The following is a 20,429-nucleotide window of genomic DNA, read 5'->3' as shown; positions in this document are numbered from 1 at the left end:
CGAGGGATGAGGGACAACACTTCGTTTTTACGACAGTGTGTTTGAAAGCATTTACTTCCAGACACTAGGGAGAGCACGGTCCTCTTTCTCAACACTGGGGCGTAGTTTCGCGTTCGTCCTCTGTGACCTCTTGACGTCATGGCGTATTGCGTGGGGTCACGCTGGCGCATCACGACCAGACCTAGACGAGAAGTTGTGGTTTAAAAGTGCATATTTCTTATCGCTAGATAAGACCCTTATGCCTCATTTGGGATCGTTTATAGTCCTTTGAAACTCTGTTGAAAAAAGATGTTAAGTGTTGAGTTAAGTATTAAGTGTTGGGCTCTTTTTTTTTTAAGAAAATGGACTATTCCTTTAATCAAAAAGCGGTAGTGCTTGGGGGGCACCTACCAGCAAACAAGGGTACTGCAGTACTTTAGGATTAATGAGAGATTCATGGTTTTTAAATGGTTTGGTTTGAATGAATTAAAACAGTTTTAGCTTTTAAATTACTCAGTCTACCAAATTAAAATGTTAAGATTAGACAAATAAAATATGAATTCTCATATTTCTAATTAATAGCTCAGACAAAATCATAATTGTCTCTGGTGTTGGGGGGGCAGTGCCTCCCTTGCCCCCAAAACTCTGCATATGGCCTTAGTAGAGGGTCTAAGGGTCTACACAACAGCAATTCCACTGACTGTTTATAACTTTGTAACTACATGTCAACTTATTCCATTAACCCTGATTGTAAAATCCTGGTGTAAAGACGGTCAGGGAGCCGGCCACTTTCTTCTTGTTGTTTGTTTGCAGCAGAAGGTCAATCATGCAGGCTTCATTTGATGTGAGGGTGATTAAATTTTTTTCAAATTTTTGAGTGTAGCTTATTTCCAAATTTCAGATAATGATGTTGCTTTAATGACTTCAAAACCTGTCAATTCTGCAGATCAGAGCTTCTTTCTAAAAGTATTATCACCCATACTCTCATTGTTACCCAATGAGGAAAGTGTGTTTATAAAGAAGCAGAAGATTTACAGTTCTTCACAAAATTTCAGAGTTCTCTATTGACTGGCAAGCTGCTCAGCAGACTCATTCATATCATATACGGAAACGCAAAATTTGTTATAACTTCCTGTCTCAGCCGCCTGTTTGACAACTGAACCCTTGCACAAGGAAACCAGAGCAGCGTCAGATATCTCTGAAACAGGTCTGCAAAATGTGCTACTTTAAATTTGCCAACTTGTAAAAATGGCTAACAACACAAACCACCGTCCAAAAAGCCTTGACATTGCCAGTCTTACTTTAGGTAAGTTCTTTTTTAATGCAACTAAAAAGCTTGTTTATTTGAATTGTTGAACAAAGACAATGTTCTGTTGTTAGTTTCACTAGTTGCCTTGTCCGTGAAGAACCTCTTCTAGCATTAGTAGAGAGTGCTTCATCTCAGTTAACCTCACCTATTTCTGTCAGGTGCTTTCTCTCAGCTGTCTATGGAGTCTGAATCAACACCGCCAAGGCCCATACGAGTTCAGTTTCAGATTGGGCTCCTTAGAGAGGGTGTACGAATACCTGAGGGACACCTAACCTTGCAAGACGCCAAACGTCTTGCAGCAGAACTAATTGAGAGGAAGGTACAGTACAACATCTGAAGCTTTTTTGGAGTAGGGCTTCTCAGGGATATTATTGGTTTGAGATGCATGATTGTTAAACATTGGTCTCAGATGTTTGTTAGGGTAGGCCAAAAATGAACAATGGTGTGTGGTATGTGGGAATTCACCCACATATTATCAACAACACCGTCCTTAAAGTAATTCATACAACTCTTGCACTATCCAAGTCATAGGATAGTTTTGAAGGTTTAAATCGTGGTTTGCTAAAAATCATACCCAACTTGTTGTTCTTCAATTTAATTTGTATTGAAGACGTTTCCCACAAGGTTGTATTTACAATAAATGACATCAAACGCCATAGGTTCTTAAATGTCCTCTGGAGCGATGTGTCTTGATGTTCTATCTGTTCAAAAACATGACATTTATTGGCTATGGAATTTCACCGAATCATATGAGGGGGAGTAGATGACAGAATTTACATTTTTGGCAAAACTATTCTTGTATGTTGTCTGGCGCAAGCCCACTAAAATAAACACGTATTTAACAAAGGCTGCAAAAGGTCAAGTGCGAATCTCTGAGTCAGATATTTAATGTAGCCTTCAATCATCTTAAAGTCAGCAAGACTTGACTGCCAGTTTGAGCACAGCAAACCTTTGGGATCAGTGATGTCGTGATTAATGCTTTAACCAATCAAGAGCCAAGTCTTAGGTCTTCAGCAGCGTTTCAAGCTTGGACTTTCAGGTTTAGGTTGCAAAGATCTTGGAATCTCTAAATCTTGAGTAAATTAATGATTATTATCTGATGTTAAGTGTTGATCATATATGACAGAGATACACTGTCAAAAAAATTGTCAAAATATATAGCCCAGCGGTCACTGGGCGGCACCCTTTTAAAAAATGCATTTCATATTAATATCTCGGAGGTACAGATTGGCACCAAATGTATACATATCTGTACCTTATGGTAGATATTAGGACCTTTTTAAAGGGTACTGCCCCAGTGACAGCTGGGGAATGTATTTTGACCATTTTTTCTAACTGTGTACAGGTTTGCAAATTCACTCTGTCTTCCACTGGATACACTCACAGAAATCAATATATCTGCAGTGTCCTCTGACATAGCATTAACTCCAGTTTGTAAATTCCCAGAGGGTTATTTTCTATTGTACCATGCAATTTTTGTTTCTTTAAAAGGTTTTGAAGAGTTTGAAGAACTACTATTTGCTTAAATATAGCGTATAGTGGAAGTTTTAAAGAAGGGTGTGAATACAGAATTAGGTGCTACTCAAGCATTCTCTCTCTCTCTCTCTCTCTCACACACACACATGCAGTACCCCCCTCTCTCTATCTCTTTCTCTGTCCGCTGCGGTTCAGAGCATCTGCATGTAACTTTCCAACCACAGACTCTTCCTCTAACACACACACACACACACACACACACACACATGAAAACACACCTCCTTACTGTCTGGCCTTATTCTGATGCAGTTTTCCAATGCAGTGGGCAGTATAGTCTTAAACATATAAACATAAATATGCACACACACACACACGTATACTGTACCAAAGAACTGATCCTCAGCAAAATCCCCAGAGTTAAATGAACACTGCTGGGCGTATATATAGTCCCAATCTTACAGGGTGTTAAAAAGCAACACTGGAACAGCAAATTAATACATCAATTTTCTAGATGATGATGTTGTTTAGACTTGTACTAATCAACACCATATAACTGCACTATTGTCTTTTCTTTGCAATAACGAACATGTTTTACACACACAAAGTTTCTAGCCGTTAGAAAAAACGAATAACCCAAGAATCAAGTCCAACTAAAACAAACACTAATCACCATAATGGTGACTTGAACCGAAAAAGCCAACATCTAAACCTAAGTTCAGAAAATAACTCTACAAGAAAGATGTAAAACGCAATTTAAGGTTTCAAACAGAGATGGTGATAAAGAGGATAAAGTTAAAGATTGCTTCAGTGTTAGTTTTAAACACTCTCTAAGATCGGGACAATATATACACCCAGCAGTGTTCATTTAACTTTGGGGATTTTGCTGTGACACAGTCACAAATACTTCTGCTTAGTTGGTTTAAGGTAATGCCTAGTGACAACCTAAGCATGTACACTATATGCTTCTTATAACACCTTTAAATACGTCATGGCAGGCTTTTATTAGAATATCTCGCTATTAGTGTAGTGTGAAGTATACAATAAATACTGCTTTGTGCTTCCTACCTACAAAATAAATTGTGTTACAATATGTGTATGCAACAATATACATTTCAACGACCACTCTACTTTTGATGTTTCATTTAGCAGGTTTTCCAATTTTAAATTAAAAGTTGTGTTAAAATGCCTTAACTATCAGAAATCTGCTCAACTAAGATCCCTTTGAAAGAGAATGACGAAAAAATCATTGCTGATATTACTGCTGTTCATTATTCCCACTAGAAATGTGGGACTCTGTTGTCATTGCGTATTTTGGCAATACTGTAGGTCAACCAAATGTTAATTGAATATTTGCTAACTGGACACTGTAAATACTAAAGAAATAGCTCTAGCATTTTATTTGAAAAAAGCTTATGGCTTTTTAAAGCGTCTCCTTCATTTTTCTCAGAGCCTACAATTAAGAAAGCCCCAGTGATCTGGAAATGAGGTAAACACTTGCACACGGTTAAAATGCCACAACAAAGTAAGACGCTGACCAAGCCTGACACAGTGTGTCTAAAGAGTCAAGAAGAAAGGGTGGGACGGAAATGCGCTGTTTTCTCAGATCAGGCATTTCCATTTTTCATCATGCTGAAATTATGAACTTTACACATAATATATCATCATTACACATCAATTGTCTTTGCTACGGTATATAGTGAATGTGCGTTTTTGGACATAGCATCAGTATGCTTTAGAGGGATATTCTTTTATACTATCAGCTGGCAAGAGCTGAGCAGCCAATTAAAATTTTACGAAAAATACGAGCTATAGACGGTTTCAGTAGTAACAACATAAACAAGCGCCTTTCGTGGTCAACACGTAACTTCTGGTAAACTCCGCTAAGAATAAATAACAACAAAGTACTTTTAAAGAAGTTTATTTATATAACAAGCAAAATAACAAATAGATTATCTAGGAAACCAAAACATTTGTTATTTTCGATGAGGTATTTGTTTAAGAATTCAGTTTTACCATACGGTCTATATAGTGTGAGCTCTTTTTAAGTGTAAATGATATCAAGAAATTTGTTTGTTGTTTGTACTTGCTTAACAACACCTAAATTAATTAATATCACATTTGTTGTTAGTACATCATAGGTCAGCAGACTTAAAGGTGCAATGCGGGACTTTTAGAAGGATCTCTTTTATTGTCTGTTACCCATAAATAAAAATAAAAATATAACAGACACACAATAAGTGGAATGATGTCATCAAAATCTTCGATCTGCTTTGAAGTAAGAGATTGTACGATTTGAATTGGTTTAACTTCTAAATGTGAATTTTGTTAGTGTTTTGGTGCATACCAGAGATATCTTTAGGCTAACGTTCATACTAGAATATGAAATACAATTTTGATCTTATAGTGGCTTAGGTGTGTTTAAACTGAGGTCCTGGATGTTGTAATGTCAGATCAAGTTTTCAGTTTTGTTTAAATTTAAGTAAGTATCAGCTATGGTATAAAATCTTGGTTTACTAAAATTTTTGTATTATCAAAGTCTCAAAAGTAAATTCGTGCCACTGAGAGGCCTTTGCAATCCATCCAGGCACTAATTTAAGTCATGGAAGACTAAAGTCCTGTCTACTTGAATGTAGAAAGACAGATATCTCTAAAATCGAGTGCTAAGACCACATATTTCTGACCGACAATTACAACTGTATAACTTTTGTTTCTTAAGCTCAAATTGCCCTAAAAACACGTAAAGTTAGGTCATTTTAGCCGCTACACATGCACACAGGTTGGCAAGCACTTCACGGGACTGTTCAGTCAACTGATGATTGGTTCTTTTAACTGGAAGGCGGGACTATTAATCATTGCATTGCATTGTCCCCTTTTTATAGTGAGAGGTGTGCTTAATCTTGTTATATCCAATTTCTTTGGTATAACTGCACAGCACCGCAGGGGCCAACTATCAACCTAAGCTTGACCGGCTTTATAACTTCACAAATTTGCCTAAAATTCATGATGATTAAAGACTTTTAATTACTTAACATTTGTTTTATGAAAGGCACTACAGTTCTTAGTAAATACATTTCTCATTTTCATGTTTTTAGAAAAGTTAAAATAACCTAATAGTCAAAATTTTAGTTTATGTGGGTCAAATTCCTCTGCTTGGTTTGACTCGCATCCGCTTTGCTTAAAAAAGCAATTGATTGACATTTACAAGACTTCAACTTGAGAATTATGCAGATGTCAACCCACTGCAACCTTGGATCAGTCTGTACCATTAACATCTGGCCTACTTTTACAGTCACAGTATGTGTGTGTTTATATGTGTGTTATTATATAATTGCTTTAGTTGTCCAAAGTCATCAGCTTTTTTTAAATGGTTATATTTTTCAATTATTTGAATATTTGATGTTCACTGTCATGGATCACAACTTGTTACAGGCCATAACAATATAATCTTTTTTTTTTTTTGTAAAAAGTGTCTATAAAACTGAAAAAAATTAAGCTGTTCGAAAAACTTGCAGTGTCAACATTTGTCTCTGTAGACACTTAAAACTGAAGACATTTCTTAAGATTTAACTTCACGTTAAACTAATTTATTACTAATATTTAGTTGCATAACCATTGTTGTAAATAACTGCTGCACATCTGTGTCAAATCGAGTCAACCAACTTCTGGCACCTAGAAACATTATTTAAGCCCCAGATCCACAGTTCCTGTCAATTTTTAGGTTTTGCTTCAAAAACTGCATTTTTAATGTCACCCCACAAGTTTTCAATGTGGTTGAGATCAGGGGATTGAGCTGGCCACTCCATTACCTTAATCATTTTTGTTTAGAACCAAGATTTTGCCCATTTGCTTGTGTGTTTGGGGTTGTTGTCTTGTTGAAACACCCATTTTGGGGCATTTCCTCTTTAGAGGCAATATAATCTCTTCAAGTATTCTGATGTATTCAAACGGATCCCTGATCTCTTGTATAAAAATAGATAGGTCCAACACGATAGTATGAAAAACTTCCCAATACCATGATTTTTGCACCACTATGCTTAACTGTCTTTACAGTGTACTGTGGCTTGAATTTAGTACCCGGGTCGCCTGAGGTTCTAGACCACAAAATAATAATTTTATTAACATCAGGACACAACATGTTATGTTATTTTTCTTTGGGCCAGTTGTTGATGTCATTCTGCAGATACTTTTTTTTAACAATGGTGCTTTACGGGGGCTTCCTGCAAACGGCTTAGCATTAATCAGACGTCGTCTGACTGCTACAGTACTTACAGATCATAATAGATCATCTTTGATTTTTTTAGAGGTGATGAAAGGCTGAATCTTTGCTATCCTGACTTTTCTTCAATCTGTATTAACAGTAAATGTTTTTTTTCTTCCATGTGCTTTGGGTTTTTGTTGCTGTTTTAAAACATTTGAGATTATTTTAAACTTTGCTGCATTTCTTTATACGTTTTCCCCTTTTGAAATAAATTGCATTGTTCCTCTAAGCAATTTTTGGAACCCGTTTTACTTAGAAATTCAGCAGCAGATATATTTTATTTGCGTCCCCTCTTTCTTAATTAAAGGCAAAAAGGACTATTTTTTCACAGAATTAACTAATTGTCTAATTAAACTTCACACTGCTATTATTTTGGTCATGCCACTTTCTATAACTATTGTTTGTCTATTACACTACTAGATCTGTAAGTAAATATGTTCCAATGCATAAAATACTACTACTATTAATAATAGTGGTTTATCAGGTTACTAATGTTGCACTGCTATTTTTTTAACATAACTGTACATGACACTGTTAACTGTACCCTGGTAACAGAGTTTGACGACAACAGGAAATCATGATTTTCAGCTATACAGTATAAGACACAAAAACATTGTATTGTTGTGGCCTGTAACATCTTGTGATCTACAATGAGTACCAAATTAAAAATATGACCATTTGAGAAAGCAGAAAAATTACTTTGCATACCAAATGTACCAGCAATTACATAACTCATGTACATTGATTATATGGCAGTGTTTGAAAGTGCAATGTGATATTAAACATATCATGAAAATCTGAGTTTTTCCATGTTTAAATGCTATAATCGGGTTCCCAGTGTTTCTATCAACCTAGAAAATGTGAAAAAGAACAACGCAGTAACTAAGTTTTGTATATAGGTAATTTCATTAATTTGGCTCTTCTTGTGATGTCAGAAGAGGATAAAACTGCCCTTTAATCTGCATGCACTGTCCAACCACGGCACTGCCATTCAGTGCAGAGATCAACTCATTTGCATTTTAAAGGACACACCCAAAAACGCCACATTTTTGCTAAACCTACAACCGAAGTGGCAATTTTAACATAATAAATTACCTATATGGTATTTTGAGTTTAACTTCACATACGTACTCTGGGGACACCAAAGATTTATTTGACATGTTAAAAAAGACTTGTGAAATGTCCCCTTTAAACACTGATTTTAAAAAGAACTAATTTTTTGAGCTGTTCTTTTTCCCTGAACACTTTTTTACTAACATTTAGTGGCTGCTTTTATCTAATGCAACAGCGTTTAAGCTATATATTATATTAGAATGTGTGATCCCTGGGAACCTCTGAGTCAAATTTTTTGTATGTGTCAACTTTTTCTAAGGCTCCGGACTGCAGTGTTATTGGTTTGGGTGAAAAGCTGCTGTTATTCAGACATGAGCCCAACACAGAGCAGATCTTACACATACTGACTGACCAGCATGACATAAATGATGGAGATCTGCTGGAGGTAGTGCTCGCTGGTAAGTAAACACACACGTCATTTAATAAGCTCTTTTCTATGACTATTTATCATTGCACATAAGGTTAACTATCACTTTGATCCCTCTAAGGCACAGCTTCTGTGACTGAGGTTAAATACCGCCCGCATTCCTTAAACGTCCACTCATATCGCACACCTACTTTTTGTAACCAGTGCGGTGAGATGTTATGGGGACTGGTGCGACAGGGCCTGAAATGCGAAGGTATGAGAATGTTTATGTATAATGCAACAGATTTGGTTAAAATTTTCCTCTGATTTACTCGTATGTCTTTTTTTCTGTAGGCTGTGGTTTAGACTTCCATAAGCGCTGTGCATACAGCTTGCCCAATGACTGCTCTCGTGTGTATAGGCGTTGTGGGCCCAGCCTGTCACTCTTTCCTCCCGGCAGGCCACGGGTCACGTCCCTTTCAAATCACACGGGTGGAAGCTTGGAAGAGGTGACAATTTAAACTCTCTTTACCCTTCCAGGATCTCTTTTTGCATTTTAAAGTCAAATAAACATAGCAATACAGGTTTGAGCCCAGATTGCAACAGACCGTTGTTCCGAAATGTTCTGATCACATTTCAACGCAATCTCCAATTAACTTTCTGCCCCCCAATTCATAAATACAAAAAAGGAAAATACAGATTAAATACTGTAGATTATATACAATTAACTAAGCAATACATGTTTGTAATACTTTATTGTACTGCCTCCTCAGATTAGCATGACAAAACCATCACGCTCACGGCCTCCATCCTGGGCAGATGTGCCGGTGTCAGTTGGGGTCTTTGAAGGAAAGGAAAGCCGACCTCACGTACCTCACACTTTCCACATTCATACCTACACTAAACCAACTGTCTGTCAGTACTGCTTTCGACTGCTTAAGGGACTTTTCCGACAGGGGATGCAGTGTTCAGGTGAGAGGGGTTAAAGGTCAGGGGGTTGTGTGTGTGTGTGTTTACATTTTTTGGTCCCCATGAGGAAACAAACCTATAAATAGATTTTTGAAAATCTAAAATAGCCGAAAGTTATCAATGAGGGTAAGGTTTAGTGCTCGCTTGAGGTGGTTTTTGACTTATGCGAAAAAGAGTAAATGCGAACAATTGGAGATGGAAACACATTTGCGGTATACATTTTGACGTAGCAAATATTAATCCTACTTGACTGTCCAGCTGTATCAGATTACGTTGTCTTTAACATATATGGGGCTTGACGTTGTCGCAATGCCCTTGCTGCTAGTACCTGCATCAAAAATTCTGCATTCCTTCTTTTGTGCACAGCATTCAGTTTGGAAATTACAAGCTGCATTGCTAGTAAATGTATAACATGCCAAATCATAACTAAACGCAGTTCTGTCTCCATTTTCTAAGCGGTTATGCACTGTTGGTTACTATTTTTATTTACTGTTGTTGGTTAGATTCGCTTCACGTTTGGATGGAAACCCCACTATAGTTTGTACACTATAAAAGTCATTACATGTATGGAAAGACCCTATAAAACATGAAAACGTGTGACTTGAGAGTACCTTATTCTTTGCAAATGTTTATATTTTGTTTTTATTATATATTTCACTTTACTTATTTCTTTAGTTTTCCATTACGTCATTAGTGTTGTGTAATATTATGTCAGGAATGTCTCATTCTCAAGGTTTTCACAAGGAATTGTTGTGAAAGTCTTTTATCTAAAAAAACCCAGTGTTGGGTCAAAAAGGGACAAATTTGTAATTTAACCTACGATGGGTTGTTTCATCTCAAAATGAAAATATAAAAATGATATCAAATCAACATATCTTTTTATGCTACTTTAACTTAACAAATGAAGCAACTACAAACAACTTGTTTTTATAAGTTCTGTTGGATTGACTTGCAAAACCAAGTTGTTTTAACTTCATGCTGCATTTTTTTACAGTGCTTAATTAATAATGCCTAAATAAACAATTCATATGCCTAATATATTTTTTCCTGTCTCGCTTTTTTTCCAGACTGTAAGTTCAATTGCCATCGTAGATGTGAATCTCTTGTTCCTCCTGATTGTAAGGGTTATAAAGCCAACGGTGAAGGTCAGTATGACTGTATTATGGGATCAGTGGCGGACGGTGATTTCTTTTTCGAGGGCGCACGATACGAGCTCGTCACAACATGTATGTAGCCCATCGTGTGTGTGATTCGTCATTTCAAAATATGTGTTTTGTGCGTCAAGTGAACCTACCGGTATGTGCATCACGTGTCATGTCACAATAAGTGCCTGCTGCACACGCATCTAAAGGGCTTATGATAAAAGAGACGCTCGCGTTTTCCAGATGCTCACATAATCTCATGCATAATCAGAGTTTACTGTTAAGTGAGTGTCTTTGTGTGAACACAAGCGTCTCTTTTATCATAAACAGATTTGCCGCATAAGCAGCACACACTTATTTTGACAAGACACATAATGCACATGGTTCACACGACACTCTGAACACATATTTTGAATTTGCGCCCCTCGGAAGAGCAGTCACCAGCCGCCACTCTACGGGATGTTAAATAATTGAATACTGCCATGTGATTTTTTTGTCATGTAATTGTTTTTACGTCATATATACAAAATATTGGCCAGTAAGTGAGACACCATGAATCTGTTTTCAGAACCTGACGTGTCTGATGTGACAGTGGTGTCAGTAAACACTCTTTATGAAGAGCTGCCGTATAAAGATCGACCACCTGCTGACGACCTAAAGACACTGCGGCCCCCTGCCACGTAATGATGATTCAGATCATGCACAATCTATGCAAAACATGAAACAGATAATGTGAATATTAACCTCTCTCACTCTCTCACAGTCCATGTTTCAGCAATAATATTCCTCTGATGCGAGTCTATCAGTCAGTAAAACACAATAAAAGGAGATCCAGTGGAGTGTTGAGCAATGGCTGGTTAATACACCACACCAGCACTGATGCACTAGTAAGAAACACACAGGCATTACAACAACTTAAAAATTTCCCTAAACTCTTTTTTGTATATAAATTGTACTTGCTTTATTTCATGTGCAGTGTTTTTTATATACTTTATCTTTGCAGAGAAAACGGCACTACTGGGTATTAGATGGGAAAAGTATCACCCTGTACCCAAACGAAAACAGCAACAAGTTCTATAAGGTTTAGATTATTTTTTACATAACTATTTTTAAAAGTGCAATGTGTACATTTTAGGAGGATCTATTGACAGAAATGCAATATAATAAACATAATGATGTTTTCAGTGTTCTTTCATAATGAACTTTATTTAATATTGTTATATTTTTATCACCTTACAATGAGCCTTACAATCTTTAACTTTTACTTAAATAATTCAATGACATCAGTATCCAGTAGCTTATATAACTCTCTGACATCACTGCAAAGCCATATGACATCATCAACTTCCTATTTTTACTGTACATAAGCAACAATATGCTATATTATCTGAATGTATTTGTTTAAATAGAAACATCTAATCGCTCATTTTCATTTTTTTATATCCTACTCATTTTTAGGAGATACCACTCTCTGAAGTACTCCAGATTCGAGGCCGGGGTCAGCTTACTGTGCCTGTGTTACCAGGCAATGCCGGGCACTCGTTTGAGCTGGTGACAAGCTCTCTGGTGTACTGTGTGTTTGCGGATCAAGAGGGCCCGTCTTGGGAGTCGGCCCTCAAACTGGCCCTAAGACCTGTTCAGGGGACCACAGATGACACAACAGTCACCAAAGGTTAGAATAACTTAAATTTATTAATAAAACTAAAAAAATGTAATATAAGATTTATTAGTTTGTTTAATGTAAAAACAACTATTTTAGTGCAAAGCTATATTGCCTACATAGTGTAATAAATGTGTCTTCTTGCCAGGTGACAAAGACCACAATAAAGAGTCCCAGGTGAGTAACGTAACACCTGTCATACTTGGTGTTTTGTTTGTGAATGTTTTTGCCTATCCTTTCTTAAACAAATAGCAAAGAACAGACCACCTATACACATTTTGAAAGGAACTATCTAAAGAGGTTGGTTTTGAATCAAGGAGGCATAATCCAAAAGTGACAGGCACAATGGTCATTCCGTTAAATTAGGAAAAGAAACAATAAAAAATGCTTGGTAGGGCAGATAATGGCTGCATCCCAAATGGCACACTTCCGCATGCACGTGTCTGTTTACAAGACGGCCAGCGAGGCGGCAGGGTGTCCCATATGTCATTTTAGGTTCATTTTAAACTATTTGGTCGATATTCGCCCTTGATGCACACTTTTCCTGTGCCTGCATTCGTGCGAACTTCTTCCCGAGAGTCAAAGCGTTCTTACGTCACAAAAGTGCAGATTTGGGATGGGGCCATTTTTTTCTATCCGGTCATGTAAATGTAAACTGGAAATGAGTGAAGAAGAAATGGCAGAGTGTAATATTTGGGAAAGGGCTCCCTCTGGTGGTTTGGCATGTGGTTAAATCCCTGAAGTGTTTTGCTGGTTATTATGAACTGAGCTGGTTATACAGAACTGATAATAAAATTTGTTCAAATGTAAATTCATATGCATCTCTCTGTGTGTTGATGTAAATTTGTGTGATTTAATTTATATATGTGTTGCAGGACATCAGTGAGCTTTATCAGATCTTTTCCGATGAAGTGTTAGGTTCAGGTCAGTTTGGGGTGGTGTACAGCGGCACTCACAGGCAGACGGGACGGCCGGTTGCCATTAAAGTCATCGATAAAACCAGATTTCCCACCAAACAAGAGAAACAGACTGAAAATGAGGTCTCAATATTGCAAGTATGTCTAATAATTTACATTGAAATACTTTTTTCTAGAATATTACATATTATGTATTTTTTTGTTCGCTGTACAAATGATTTAATGTTATGTGTGTGTGTGTGTGTGTGTGTGTATCAGAAATTGTCTCATCCTGGAGTAATTCATTTGGAGGGAATGTTTGAGACACCAGTACACACTTTCTTTGTAATGGAGAAACTCCATAGCGACATGTTAGAGATGATTTTGTCTCATGAGAATGGGCGTCTGCCGGAACGCACCACCCGTTTTCTCGTCATACAGGTAAAGAACAGTAGCATGTTAAGCATGTGGATAATTTGCGAATTAATCTGTTTGCTGCAGTCCTCCATCATTTTTATTAGCATATTAGTATTAAATTGATGTCCTAATGTTATCTGGTATTGTAGGTTTTGGAAGCTTTGAGATACCTGCATATGAGACACATTGCACACTGTGACCTGAAACCAGAAAATGTGCTTCTGGCCTCACCTGATCCTTTTCCTCAGGTGTGATGCCCTCCACAGATTCATAATAATTTATTATAATTTACTATGTTGAGGACCACTGGCCTAAGTCTTTCTCAGAAGTTCTCACATGAAAATTTCATTCTGCTGCCTATTAAAGCAACAAACTAATATGGCGTTCAAGAGCCGACTGTTTAGGCTAAACATATCAGCAATTGAGATAATGGGTCTTTCTGTTTCTCTATTTCAGGTAAAACTATGTGACTTTGGTTTTGCTCGTATCATTGGGGAGAAATCATTTCGGCGCTCTGTAGTTGGGACACCTGCATATTTGGCACCTGAGGTTATCAATAACCATGGCTACAATCGCTCTCTGGACATGTGGGCGACAGGGGTGATTTTATATGTCAGTCTGAGCGGGACTTTTCCTTTCAATGAGGATGAAGACATTAATCAACAGATCACCAATGCTTCTTTCATGTATCCAAGGCAACCATGGTCCCTCATCTCACTGGAGGGTAAGAAAGACCTTCCTCAAATGAGTGGATATAGATTTTAGGACCTCTTATCCAGGCCATACAGTAGGTGGGCCATTGTTGTCTCCGTTTGCTTATTAGACGATTTAAGAAATAACTCTGTCGAACATGAAAGATATAGTTTCTGTTGCTCACTGGGTGGGTATTGTGTTAATATCACAAATGTTTAATTTGTGGGTTTATTCTCAGGGATGACAATTTATAGCTTGTAAAATAATATGCATTGCAATTTCCATTTGGTAAAAAGGCATCTCCTTATGAAAACTATAGTGAAGCAGTGTAGTTACTGTAGTAAAGCCATGGTTACCACCAAATAACTGTGGTTTTGTTAACCAAGGTTTTCAATAACTATAAACCATGGTTATGCTAGTAAAACCATGGTTTACTAATGTTAATGGTCTTTCATAAGGGTCTGCAAATTGCATAAATGCAACTGTATGTATCAAATGTTATCTGAAAAAGGTCAAACATGTTTATAATGCTTACCTTTGTTTTTTGTCTCCCTCTGCTTGTTGCTGTCTCCTTTAGCTGTGCATCTGATCAATAACCTGCTACAGGTGGTTATAAGACGCAGATTCAGTGTTGGCAAAGCGATGGGTCACCCTTGGTTTCAGGTTGTTTGACTTTTCTTCCCGTTCGTAATGGAAAAGAGATAAAATGGATGCTTTGGTTTATAACTTATACATTTAATATTACATTTATTTAATATAAAATGTAACTATTAAAACAGTTTAGTAAAAATCTGTGTGACCCCTTCCACCCATAGGTTATTTGATGTGCTCCATTGCTCTAGGCTCAGGTCTGAGAGGAAGTGGCGCAGATCAAAATATTCTACTGACCTTTGTCTCTATTAGTCTTTTCTCGTCTCTTTCTTCTCTGCTAAAACTCTGTAATACTACAAAAAATCTTGAAGTCTATATAGAACCTTCTCTGCTCTTCTTTGTCTGTCTGCCCCCCCCCCCGCCTTTATCTGGCTTAACAGCTCTTGCACATGCTCAAACTCCTGCTCGCTCCCTTCTTTCTTTCTTTCTCCTATCTACAGCTAACGTTTCCAAGGTCTTTGCTTCTAACCACCTGCCTACCCGACCCAGTCTCAAGGCAAGTCGGGTTAGGGTAACGAAAATTTTTATTTATTTATTCCTGTTTGATGACACACATTTCTGCTATTTTTCGTGTCTCTGGAGACAAATGTCTTTTTCGTCCTTCCCAGCACGAAATTCTATCAATGGCTGTTCGTGTCTGTGGCACGACTTTCTTTATCGTGTTATTTTATATTTTGTTTTCTCATCGTTGTTTTCTATTTTTTGACCATTGTTGCTTGGGGTTTGGGTTAGAATCACTTTCTGCGACTTCCTAACCCAAACCCCAACTCTAACCCCAACTCTAGGCGAGAATAGTTTTAAAAGCCAACGAAAAACATGTAGAAACAAATACATAAAATTACATCCTAACGCAAACCCCGAATCTAACCCTAACCCCAAGCGACAATGATTTAAAAATAGGAAAGAACGATGAGAAAACGAAATATAAAATTACACAATAAAGAAAGTCGTGTCACAGACATGAACAGCCATTGATAGAAATTCGTGCTGGGAAGGACGAAAAAGACATTCGTCTCCAGAGACACGAAAAATATCGGAATTTTGTGTCATCGAAAACAAAAATAAATTAAACAAACAAAATTTTCGTTAATACAACATGCTTGCTTGATCCCATTCCCACCCATCACCTTTAGGCTATCTCTCCATCGGTATCCCCGCTCTCTCCAACGTTATCAAATCTATCTCCACTGGTACATTCCCCACAGCTTTTAAAGAGGCCTGTTTAACCCCATTGCTGAAGAGACCCACACTTAACCCCGCAATGTTAGAAAACAACATACCAGTATCTCTCTTTCCCTTCATTGCCAAGACTCTCAAGCATGTGTTTTGTCCCGCATTCCTCCTTGTTTACACAAAATAACCTCCTGGACCTCAATAAGTCTGGCTTCAAAAGTAGTCATTTCATGGAGACTGTACTGCTCTCTGGATCTATCTGCCACTTTTGACACTGTCAATCACCACATCCTCCTGTCAACACTCAAGGCATCTCTGGAACGGCTCTACTATGTTTAATGTCTTACCTTTCAGGCAGGTAATTGTTGGCGCTTTTCCATTGCATAGTACCCCATGGGCCAGGTCGGGTCAGGTCAGCTCACTTCACTTTAGCTTTTCCATCGAGTTTAGTAACAGCTTAGAGTGGGAGGGATTATAGGCATGTCATTATATTTGTGCTGCTTACCGCTGTGACATCATACATGTGAGAGCGTCGTTTGAGGTCTATAAATCACCATACATTCATTTATTTCTCAGTCTGCCACAAAATCAAAATTGACCACCACAAATAAATGTTTGCACATCCCGTTTATCACTACATCTGTATCACATGACAGTTTTTGTACAAACACCTGTGGCGTAAGTCGACGCGCTCCACTGAGCCTAAATTAAGTCGCAAAAATGGCAAGCATGCGGACCTGGGCATCGCGAATGTGCCGCTACAAACCGCAAGCCTGGAAAACACTGGTATGGTGTTCCTGATTCTCAACCTGTGGATAATTTTCACTGTTAAAAGGGAGTTTGGGAACTTACAACAAAGCACAGATGACAGTCAAGCTTGCTTTACAGTGCACACACAAAGGTGAAGCTGATCTTGCAATTATAGCGATGATGCTGGTAGTGACAATTCACTTAGACCAGGGGTGTCCAAAGTCGGTCCTGGAGGGCCTGTGTCCTGCAGAGTTTAGCTAAAACTTCCCTCAACACACCTGCCTCAAAGCATCTAGTCTGCCTAGTAAGACCTTGATTAGCTGGATCAGGTGTGTTTGATTAGGGTTGGAATAAAACTCTGCAGAGACACCGGCCCTCCAGGAGCAGGAGTGGACACCCCTGACTTCGACTAATCAGTGATCTACAGTGTTCTCACATCAAATTTTAATATCAACTCAGCTCGCTTGGAACCCCAACAGAGGTAGTACAAAAAAAGTATTGGGTACTACGTATTGTATCCAGTTGAAAAGCCCCCAAAAGTAAGCTGACCTGACCCAAACCGTGAGGTACTATGCAATAAAAAAGCACCATTACAGTATCCTAGAGAGGTAATGTTTCTGAGCTCCTATGTCTCAATATTGGGGTACCTCAAGGCTCAGTGCTTGGACCACTGCTCTTTTCCATATACATGACATCCCTAGGTTCTGTCATTTGGAAATATGGATTTTCCTTTTTCCTACCACTGCTAGTGCTATCCAGATTACACACAACTGCACTTCTCATTCCAATCCAGCCTGACGATCCAACGGTTTCTGCCCACATCTTGGCATGCCTGAGTGACATTTCACTCTGGATGAAGGATCATCATCTGTAGCTGAACCTTGCAAAGACAGAACTGCTGGTGATATCGACTGACCCAAATATTCATTACAACTTTTGAACTTTTTCCATTCAACAAGGTTCATAGACCATTACACCTTCCAGAACAGCTAGAAACCTGGGAGTGGTAATTGATGATCAGCTTAGCTTTACAGATCATGTTGCCAGCACCACCCAGTCCTGTAGATTTATCCTTTACAACATTAGGAAAATTATACCTTTCCTATCTATAAAACCCCTATTACATTTCTTTTCTGGATCTGTGTTCCACATCTGTGGAATGATCTGCATGTTGCAAAAAGATCTGCTGATTCTTTAGCCATCTTTAGGAATCAGCTAAAATTAATCTCTTCTGCCAATACCTGACTACTAATACAGAGTTAAATATATTTTTTCTGTTTCTATCGTTTACATGTTGTTCTAATTGCTTGTATTGTTTACCTCATTTGTAAGTCACTTTAGATTAAAGTGTCTACTAAATGACTAAATGTAAATTTAAAAATCCTTAAAATCATCCGAACATTTTTGACCATGTTTGGCTGGACTAAATGTTGGAAAGGTAAAGACATCACCTAACTTATGTTTCTCTTGTCCTGCTGCAGAACTTTCAGATGTGGTGTGACCTCAGAGAGTTTGAGCAACAAATGGGGTATCGCTATCTTACCCATGAGGCAGATGACAAGCACTGGAGATCTTATGCCCAGGAGAAAAACCTCAGTTTTCCAGAACATTTAGCAGAAACAGAAAGTGAAGAAAAAGAAGATAAGCTGATAGCCATATAGATTTTACTCTGACTTTAATGTGAATATTGTATTATGTAAGCAAACTTGTGAAGCTGCTGCGTTGTACACAGTATCTAATTATTGGCTTTAATTAATCTTGGGTATATTTTTCAGTAAAAGACAAAAGAAAGAACTTGTTGTTTTTTCAAATCATAATGAACATATTGTCATGAGTATCATTGCATAATAATATTTTATTCAGGGCTCTCTATCGCCATCTCTGTTAGAAACATAAAATGCAGTTATTTTATTTTATACTTATTTTATTTAATGATGAATCTGATGTTTGTGATCACGGCATTAGAGTGAATCTTTCATTGTCTGTTGACATGACAGTTAAGGGCTGTTTGCACTATGGATGATAACAATAACTAAAAATCATTTTAAATTAAAAAAATAATAGCGGAGTTCACAACACAACTTTAACAAAAAAGATATACAAGGAACAATAATTTTGTGATCAATTTCCATAACCATAAAAACATACTACCAGATTTAATCTTTGGTAGATTTCTGAATGTAGTTTGTACATCGTTGATTGTGGCACGGTCGCTGAACAACAATGACTTCAGGTTGATGATGCTGTTGAAGAGCATGGAACCATGGGAGTTTTATTAAATTAACATAACGTTATCGTTATCATCATCATCCATTCTTGTGGACACTAATGTAGTTTTACACTCTTAAAATGGCTGGGTTATTTTTGACCCATAAATATTGGACAGAACACACCGCTGAGTTAACATTTCCCCAATGCTGGGTTGTTTTAACCCAACTGTTGTGTTATTATAATCCATGGTTGAATAACAACAACCCTACATTGGGTTATTTTTGTGTTCTGTCCAATATCTACCCATTATGGGTCAAAAATAACCCAGCCATTTTTGGATTGTAGTTATCGTCATAGTGTGAACATCCTGTAGTACATCCTGCAAGGTATAAAAAATGTCTTCTAAACAAATCATTTATCTGCCACGTTAATTCAGACCAAATGAAAACGTCAATGTTACCTATTCTTACCTATTCAGAAAAGAAAAGTCTTTAATCCCGTTGTAAGACTGTTAAAACCAGCCTAAGCTGATTGGGTGGTCCTCCAGCTGGTTTTAGATGATGGGTCTGACCAGCTTGACAAAAAAATATGGCAACCTCCCCAAAACCATCCTGCTACACGCTTCACCATCCAAAACCAGCCACCTGACTTAGGCTGGCTTTAGCTGTTTTCCAGCAAGGAATCCCTTCAGATGTTGAAATATTTACTCTCACAGGTTCCGTTTTAATGGAGGCTCCCAACAATTAGATTTTTATTAGTTTTCACAATAGGTGATTCCCCACATCTACGAAAATTATATAAATGATTCTGGTCACTTTAAGGTCCAGTTCTCACTATTAACTAACTATTAACTACTTTTTGCCTCAATATACTCCTTATTACTTTTTAATATTCAGCATAGTTGTTAAATTTAAGTATTGGAATTGGGCATGATTAAGGGTAAATTAACAAGGTTTTGCAGAATCAGGCATTAATATGTGCTTTTTAAGTACTAATAAACTGTAACTCAGTAATATTAATGGTAATAACAACCAGTTAGTAGTGAGAATTGGAGACTACACTAGAGTGTTTTCATTATTCTTATTAAAGGTGCAGTGTGTAAATTTTAGCGGCATCTAGTGGTGAGGTTGTCCACTGCTCTTTCCTCGCTTTTGAAACGCATATAGAAGCTACAGTAGCCATCACAAAAAAAATGACATCGACGGAAACAACTTAGTAAAAAAAGTCTGTCCGTTAAGGGCTTCTGTAGAAACATGGCGGCACAAAATGGCGACTTCCACGTAAGGGGACCCTCTGTGTATATAGATAAAAAACGTCTCATTCAAAGGTAATAAAAACATAACAGTTCATTACGAAAGGGTCTTTATAGACCCCTGATAATATAGT

At 37.5% G+C, this 20,429-nt stretch overlaps 1 protein-coding gene across 1 annotated transcript; it reads left to right on the top strand.

Annotated features, from left to right (window-relative positions):
* Positions 1 to 1,143: 1,143 nt before the first annotated feature.
* On the top strand, positions 1,144 to 18,649 carry prkd4 (protein kinase D4). The gene is made up of 18 exons (XM_065254963.2): positions 1,144 to 1,285; positions 1,447 to 1,607; positions 8,395 to 8,533; positions 8,624 to 8,755; positions 8,836 to 8,990; positions 9,255 to 9,453; positions 10,518 to 10,595; positions 11,161 to 11,272; positions 11,356 to 11,479; positions 11,596 to 11,673; positions 12,051 to 12,264; positions 12,401 to 12,429; positions 13,128 to 13,307; positions 13,428 to 13,589; positions 13,715 to 13,813; positions 14,022 to 14,289; positions 14,836 to 14,921; positions 18,314 to 18,649. The coding sequence occupies exons 1-18, from the start codon at positions 1,228 to 1,230 to the stop codon at positions 18,491 to 18,493; spliced, it is 2,454 nt and encodes an 817-aa protein (XP_065111035.1). The 5' UTR covers positions 1,144 to 1,227; the 3' UTR covers positions 18,494 to 18,649.
* Positions 18,650 to 20,429: the final 1,780 nt, after the last annotated feature.

The sequence above is a fragment of the Paramisgurnus dabryanus genome, chromosome 2, assembly GCF_030506205.2.
Source record: "Paramisgurnus dabryanus chromosome 2, PD_genome_1.1, whole genome shotgun sequence".
Lineage (NCBI taxonomy): Eukaryota > Metazoa > Chordata > Actinopteri > Cypriniformes > Cobitidae > Paramisgurnus > Paramisgurnus dabryanus.
This window is presented reverse-complemented; position numbering and strand designations above follow the sequence as displayed.

Excerpts from the sequence above, each read along its gene's own strand:
- prkd4 (XM_065254963.2), top strand. The coding sequence starts at position 1,228 with ATGGCTAACAACACAAACCACCGTCCAAAAAGCCTTGACATTGCCAGT. Across the intron at positions 1,608-8,394 it reads CAGAACTAATTGAGAGGAAG|GCTCCGGACTGCAGTGTTAT; the intron begins GTACAGTACAAC and ends ACTTTTTCTAAG. Across the intron at positions 11,674-12,050 it reads ACAGCAACAAGTTCTATAAG|GAGATACCACTCTCTGAAGT; the intron begins GTTTAGATTATT and ends ACTCATTTTTAG.